Raw genomic sequence first — 8,229 nt, 5'->3', positions numbered from 1 at the left:
TTATGAGGCCATTCCAGTGCTTCTGGTTCCTAGCCTCCAAAGGTACCAATGAATATCCTTTTGCTCAAGCCAGAGTTGAGTTTTGTTGTTTGCCATCAATGAACCCTGACTAATAACTAATAACTAATAATCAGGACATGAGTGCAGTCTTCCCCAAATGCCCAGCTTCTACAACAGTAACAAATGGGTTAGTGTTTCAGCCCCACCCACTCTCCTCCTCCACTCCCCGAATCAAGCAGCCCTTTGTTTTCTCAGAACCTCTCCCAAATATTCCAAAACCTGCTAGGCTTGTTTTGTTTGTAACCAAGCCTTTCCACACATTCACAGCTGAAGCAAATTGATGTCTAGGGCTTGCTTTAGGCAGCACTTCGATCAAAAGGTAAGGAATGTATTTCTTTCCATTGCCCAGAACTTTACTCATTGGGCCTCTGAACTCAGTTCCAGCTCGTTTGAACTGATGCCTCTCTTCCCAACAAGGCTGGCTAGAATTGTTATCTAAAGATAACCAGTGTGTCATCCTGCTTCTCCACCCAAATTTGAGACCTAAGAAAGATGATTCAAGAGTCTCTCAGGCCTTAGGTGGAATCTTAGTTTCTACACTTAAACATCACTAAAAATTGCTTCTATAATGTTTGACTCCAGCTAGACCTGATGTTCCAAAATGTATTTGATAGCACCCTTATCACATGACTTGATGAGAAATCTCCCAAGTCTTCATATAGGTAGAGATTATTTTATTTTTCCTATTTTTTGTGTAGCCATAAACTATAAATTCTGACAATTATCCACATTACCAAATACCTTATATAAGGACTCATGCTTACCACTACACTGACATGGGCATCTGCATCTTTGAGACCACGTATAATTCTTGATGACGACGTATAATTCTAATTTTTTTGTATCAATCACTATCCCTTCATCATTTCCAGACTTCACCAGGAATTCCAATTTTCCTCTGCAATATCTATCACTATTTCCTTTCAATATTTCTCTAGTTAATAGTAGCCTATGACCTTAGGGCTCTCCAGAGTAACAGAGTCAATAGGAAACGTTGATATATATTATATATATTTATATAAAGAGATTTCTTATTAAGGTATCAGCTCATGTGATTACAGAGACTGAGAAATCCCACAATCTACTGTCTGCAAGCTGGAGACCCAGGAGAGTCGGTGGTATAGGTCGAAGGCCTGAGAGCCAATGATGATTCTAGTCCAGGTCAGAAGGCCTGAGAACTAGGACTACCATGGGCAGATCAATGTTCCAGTTCAACCATCAGGCAGAGAGTGAATTCAACTTTCCTCTACCTTTTTGTTCCATTCAGGCCCTCAACAGATTGGATCATGCCCACCCACATGCGGGAGGGCAATCTGCTTTACTCAGACCACCAATTCAAATGCTAATCTCTTCTGGAAACACCCTCAAAGACACACTCAGAAATAATGTTTAACCAGCTATTGGGGCATCTCATGGCCCAGTCAAGTTGACACATTAGATTATCCATCACAAACCTTGACTGGTGTTCTAACATGAATTCCAAAAGCAAGCCCCAGAGTGCTGATCTAGTCACCAGGAAACCGTCTCAAAGGTTAAAGTAGGTAGGGGTCTTGACTCAGTACACTATGTCTACCTTGGGCCTGTTAGCTTTCCAGGAAAGAATCCATTTACTTAAGGAAGTGTAGGTGATGCTGCACAAAAGACCATCTTCCAGACTATAATTTCAGGATGAAGATTCTTATAGATTCACTCTACAGGGTTAAGACAATGCTAAAATGTGACTAGTTTTCCATTTAAAATACACAGACCTGAACAGCGTAATTCCATCTCTCAGCTTCCATAGTTTTACGATTTCAGAGTGGTTTTCAAAAGTCCCCTTAGACTTTCAAGTGGTACTCCAGAACTATCAGTGGCTAACACTGGGTCAATTTCTACTCCCCATCACTCCTTTTTTTTTGAGCATGCCCGTGCAGCATGCAGGATCTTGATTTCCCAACCAGGCATTGAACCTGCACCTCCTGCAGTGGAAGCGTGGCGTCTTAACCACTGGACTGCCACCAGGGAAGTTCTTCCTGGCAGTCTTTATCTAACAGTTCAGTCATCATGACAGGAGTACCCACTTGGCACAGCTCCAGATGTTACATGATAGTAAACCTTAGATTAAGGAGCCCAGGCAGGCCCCCAAAATATAATATAGGAGTTAGTGAGTTCCCCCACCTTCTATTCTCAAAGTACCATCCCCGATAACTCGAAGTGGTCATCAGACTTGATATTATGACTTCTGTTTTTCATACCAAGTATTTCTAGGATGAAAAGACTCTTCAGAAGAGTCCTTTTAGCCCCTAAACAATTTCCATTTTACCCTACCTCATATTACTAGCAAACTAACCAAATGGGAATAGCCCTTGTTCTGTTTTCTCAAGTCTTTCATTGCAAATAAAATGGTTAATTTATTTAAATGAGATAGTGTATGTGAAATCTACATCTGGCACCGTAAGCTATAAAACAAGCTAGACAGGACTTCCCTGGTGGCACAGTGGTTAAGAATCTGCCCACCAATGCAGGTGACATGGGTTCGAGCCCTAGTCCAGGAAGATCCCACATGCCGCGGAACAACTGGGCCCGTGCACCGCAACTACTGAGCCTGCACTCTACAGCCCGCGAGCAACAACTACTGAGCCTGCGCATCTAGAGCCCGTGCTCCACAAGAGAAGTCACTGCAACGAGAAGCCCGCACACTGCAATGAAGAGTAGCCCCCACTCACCACAACTAGAGAAAGCCCTCACACAGCAACGAAGACCCAACGCAGCCAAAAATAATAAATTTTTAAAACAAAAAAACAAGCTAGACAAAGCAAAGGCTGCTTAATTTAATATTTTTAGTTAGAAGGGTCTGTTAATGTATCTCATTAATTTCAGAGAATCCTATCATGTCTGAGCTGTAAGGAACCTGGACCTTAGAGCTCACTTAGTCCAGATGAGAAAAATGAGGCCTAGAGCTTGAACAACATCCTCCGAAGTCACCCAGCTTAGCAAGTTTTCCCCAGGTAATGAAGAAAAAAGAGAAAGAGCAATAATCAGTAGAGTATTGAAACTGCAATAAGATCCACCTTAAAACATCTAAACAGGGCCTCCCTGGTGGTACACTGGTTGAGAGTCCGCCTGCAGATGCAAGGGACACGGGTTCGTGCCCCAGTCCGGGAAGATCCCACATGCCGCGGAGCGGCTAGGCCCGTGAGCCATGGCCACTGGGCCTGCGCGTCCGGAGCCTGTGCTCTGCAACGGGAGAGGCCACAGCAATGAGAGGCCCCCGTACCGCAAAAAAAAAAAAAAAAAAAGTTGCACATGCATGTTGAGGAGAGTCCTAGGACCAGTCAGGTGTGAAAAAAGAAACAAGATAATTGGCTAAATGTAAACAAAGACCCAGAAGGGCTGTCCTATATGTGATTTAAATCACCTCTTTATTGCGCTCCTCATTCAGGAAGCCCACACTCCTTTCCAGGCGTCTATTTCTGCCTGGCTTCTGACTTACTGTGCTCCTCCTCATTAGAGAGGATGCCCATACCCTTTCTCTCTGGGTGTGTGTTTCTGCCTTACTTCTGTCTTAAACAAACTGCTTCTCTGTGTGCTCTCCCATACGTTGTGCTGTCTTTAATAATAAACCTTGTACCTGTTTTTACAGTTTTTGCCTCCTTGAACAAGACATTCTTCCTTTCAAATGGGAAAAAGCTAGGGCCACTTTGCTTCTAGCCTCTAGCCCCTGGTGGTCTGGTGGCTACCATTCCTGGTTTTCATCCACGCTACCTAGGTCCAATTCCTGGGCAGGGAACTAAAATTCTCTCTTCAGGACTGCTCACTGCTCTCTCTGAGATCAATTCCTTTATAGAGAAATTATATATACAGATACTTAAATAAATGTTTACCTGTACTTACTTACCTCTACAATTTAAATTTTAAATGCCTTAAGATTCTCAAAAGCCAACTATAAAAATAAAAGGTTTAAAAAACAATTTCTTTGTTCTTAGAGGTGAAAATGTGCACAGAATTTCAAAAGAATATTTTTATTCAGTGAAAGTTTTTTTAAATACAAATACTTCCATGAAATAAATCCCAAGTGCTACATTTAAGTTTTTCAGTACAATTTATTCTTACATTTTAATTTACATTTATTAAGTGTTTTAGAAATATTACACTCAAAGTAATAGAGCTCCAGAGAGAGGCCATTAACTAAGAGGTGAACAGTCTCAGTGTGTCAACTTCCTAGTTAGCCTGCTCGCCTCCCCACTACACATACTTGCCCTCTGGTGGTTATTACTATGTAGCTGTCTTCAAGATGTGGCTGAAGCTTGAATCTACATCTGGCATCAGGCCAAGTCTGTGAATCCATGAATATAGGCCACCAAATGCATTTAGAGTTCAGCCTGCTGAAGGTTCTTTCTTGACAGACAATGATGATGAATGTGGAAAGACTGGCTATTCTCTTGGGAGAAGAAAATATATCTCACCTTAAGTGACAACTACAGTTTTCTAACAGAAAAAATAATCAGCAAAGGGACAGGATCAATGATAAGGATAGGGAAAATACTCTGAGAATAGAGTAAGTACAATATATACATAATGGAATAGTGAGGCTGCTCCTGAGTCCAAACTCTTATTTTTAAAAGTCTGATAAAAATTTACTCAATTACATTTTATACAGTAATATTTAGTGAGCTCTGTCCAAAAAGGCTATGTTTTGTTTGTAAAAATAACAAAAGCTTTATCACTCAGTCTCTGGTCAATAAGAAAGGAAGAAAACCTTGCTAGAAATAACAATAAATAATTTCACACAAAAGTCCAGGTGACATAAGAATAGTATATTAATTAATATATTTTTTTGTATTTACAATAAATCCATTTGTTAATACTGCAATAGAAAAAATAATCAGTCCACATTATGTAGTAGAAACTGGCTTTGAGGCTGATCATACCTCTCACAATAAAAACATACAAGGATTTCTTCCACAGCTAAAGTACTTTTCAACATGACAGTCTTGGGTGAAAGTAAAACTGACAGAGTACTTTACTCTATGTCCTAGAATCAAGCGATCGAGGCTATTACCGTTAAGCAAGCAGCAAAAAGCTGTTTAGTTTTTCCAGGACTATTTAAATAGTAGTTACCATATGAGAATTTAATTTTACTTTGATATAAAAAGTAAAAACCCTAAATAGGGAAACTGCATTAATCAAAAGCAGCCCCAAACAAAAAAGCCATCACTAGAAATGAAACAAGGCATTCTTATGTATCATGCATAAAAAAGGATAATTACATAATACATACTTTAATGACCAGACCAATAAATAAATGAGGTAAATTTTACAGTCATTGGAACAAATAAACTATATTCAACTACTTGAGTGCTGTACTGACACTGCTTTTGTTTCAAAATAATAAAGTAACATAATTAATCTAACATCTAAAAACTGCATACTTTGAATGTTTGCTTTTTTGATACCCTTTTGAGATAGTAAAGGGGAACTGTGTAACAAAATATTATCTGAATATAAATTATCAACACCAATATGATACAATTATCATGTCATTGCCATTTTGTATATGCACAGTGGAAATATTTTGAAAGCTAGGAAACAGATGAAAACAGACTGGTCAGAATTTTAAATTTCAGACCAATCCATGATAATCTAGAACAGAAGACAAAAATAAAATTCACTAAATAGATATAACTTGATATCTTTTCCAAATTCAGTAGTCCACTAAGATGCAACTTCAAAACAAGTCTACTACCTCAAAGGTAAAAAGGAAGAAAATGTAAATCTCTTTTGAGCTTTAGTTTTCAAGTTTATGCTCTGAAAGAAGGCTGACATTAGTCAAAACAGCAATACTGTATCTTTGCTTTTGAATTTTGTATTTGCTTTTCCTATTTTAGTTATAGTATGGAATAGAGAGAAAAATATTAAATTATTAAGTCAAGGGTAAGTATTTATGGCCAGTTCATGAAATATATTGAGTTAATCAGTTGGGTCAAGAATTTCCTACTATGCTGCTGCATTTATTATCTATAGCCTTGGAATAGTAATTTAGGAGATGTCTATCATAACTACTGACAGCACTTTTCATGGTATACCAATTTCCATTTTTATTTCTTCTCTCCTTTGCCACTTAAATACATTATTTTAACCACCAGATAGGAAATTTTATTTTACAAATTCCTGTTTCATTTACTGAAGAGGTGATTTTAACACATAAACCTGCCAATCCTGAGAGATGATGATGATGATGATGATAGGAAAACTAAAACGCAGAGGATTATTCACTCAAATTTCTGCTTTAGTTTTTTTTGGAAGATGGCTGGCAGAATAGAAAGAAGAGCCAAAATCATTAGAACAAATACTGAGTTCCAGGAAACAGCTTCCCCTGCTGTTGTAAGCTGGTACAATGTTGTTCCTGCCTTAATTGCTACAAAAGAGGGAGGTGCAACACCTAAAATAGAAAGTAAAAACATATGGTAAAAAATAATCAATTATTTTTAAAAATTAAAATACTGTGTGTATACAATTTCTTCTAAGAATATAGTGATTTACAATTGGAAAATTTTAATTTAATTTAAAGCCCCTCAAGTTTATTTCCATATAAAGAATTCAGTCTTTCATAATCACCGCTTAAGGATAATGAATTTAAAAACCCAAGGAAAGTCTCCAGAAAATAATTTTACAAAATTTATCAACAGCCTTAAAAAATGAATGTGCTATGATCCACCAATTTCAACTTTAGGAAATATTAATGTATATGAACAAAGATCTAGTCTCAAGGATGCTCATCAAAGAATTATAATAATAAAAATCTGGAAACAATCTAAGTCTTCAAAAATAAGATTGAGTAAATTGTCATTCACCCTTGATAGAGTGTACTTAAAAATGAGTGGTAGGAGATACTCAGAAATGGAAAGATACTCAAAATATATGAGTAAAAAGAGCAGTTTATACAAAAGCATGGTGGAACAGCCACATTTTATTAAAAGCCAGAACAAATTGGAAAAATTACTTTAGCCAAAGCTGAAGTTAACTTTATCTCTAGGTATTTCATCTGTAAAATAAGGAGACAGTACAAAATTCTCTCTTCTGATTCTATAAGTGTAATATTATTTTACAAAATCCAAAATTACCCCTGCTAAGATTTTTTTCCCACTTTTATAGAGAACCTGCTAAGATTTTTAAGTCTGTCTACAAATTTTTCTAAAAATAGCAATAAAAAATTAAGTATTATCGTAAAGCTTTAACAGACAGTCAATACTTGAGGAATCTGCTCATTTTGTTGGTATCTAAACAATTCACCTTAAATTTGGAAGAAAAGCAGAATACTCTTACTAAAGAACTACCAGAATTCACAAATATATAAATGAATCTTTATACCCACTGATTAATTTCAAAATTAAGTGTTAGCTCCTTGAAAGCAAGAAACTTCTTGTTCATCCTTGCTTTCCCTCAAACTTTCAGTAATGCCCATAATAAGTTCTATGTTAATAAAAAGATAGGATCAATTTTCTATTGAAAATTAAAGTTCAGTATTTCAGTACCTGATTAGAAGACAAAGGAGAAAGTACTCAAAAAAGGCATCTTCAAATTTTTTTTTTCCTCTCCACTGAGGGAGAGAATGGAGTTAAAAAGTCCTGCTTAATTCTACATGATTAAAAAAATATCCAGCAGAGAGTGCTCTTGTTTAAAAAAAAAATTTAAATCAACACAATCCAACAAACATTTCCGAGCATCTATTTATATGGGCCAGGCTCTGTGCCCACCAGTTATATATGGTGCTGGCATGCCTGCAAAGAGCACAAAATCTAGCCCAGCTGGACACTGCTAGACATGTACACAATGAGTTCTAACACAGCATGAACCAGAGGGCTTACCTAGAAAAGTGCCAATAAAAAAAACTTTCAATGGCACGTTTATCACAGGAGATGTAATATTAATAAACCAGTTAGGCAGAAATGGTGTTATTCTCAAAAATATAATGTAGTTAATGAGATGCTCTCTATGACGTTCAACCTGTCACAAGAAAGAAACAAGTTAGGATCAAGATAAAGCCAAGCCTGAAAATAAACTGATTATAAAATACCTTATTTCAAATTCTTATCCCTGATAGCTCAGCATTTACCCAACAGAAATGATCAAATAAGGAGCTTGAAAATGACAATGAACTGCTTATCAAATGTTCATTACTAGAGCTAA

At 37.0% G+C, this 8,229-nt stretch overlaps 1 protein-coding gene across 1 annotated transcript in view; it reads right to left on the bottom strand.

Annotated features, from left to right (window-relative positions):
• Positions 1-4,122: 4,122 nt before the first annotated feature.
• TMEM41B (transmembrane protein 41B) overlaps positions 4,123-8,229 on the bottom strand; it is a 30,563-nt gene continuing 26,456 nt past the window's right edge. The window contains exons 7-8 of the mRNA XM_067749947.1: positions 7,908-8,046; positions 4,123-6,481 (exon numbers count right to left, since the gene is read on the bottom strand). Of these exons, the coding sequence (XP_067606048.1) occupies positions 6,312-6,481; positions 7,908-8,046 (309 nt within the window). The 3' untranslated portion in view covers positions 4,123-6,311. The remainder of the gene's footprint in view (positions 6,482-7,907; positions 8,047-8,229) is intronic.

Source organism: Pseudorca crassidens, chromosome 9, assembly GCF_039906515.1.
Source record: "Pseudorca crassidens isolate mPseCra1 chromosome 9, mPseCra1.hap1, whole genome shotgun sequence".
Classification (NCBI taxonomy): Eukaryota; Metazoa; Chordata; class Mammalia; order Artiodactyla; family Delphinidae; genus Pseudorca; species Pseudorca crassidens.
This window is presented reverse-complemented; position numbering and strand designations above follow the sequence as displayed.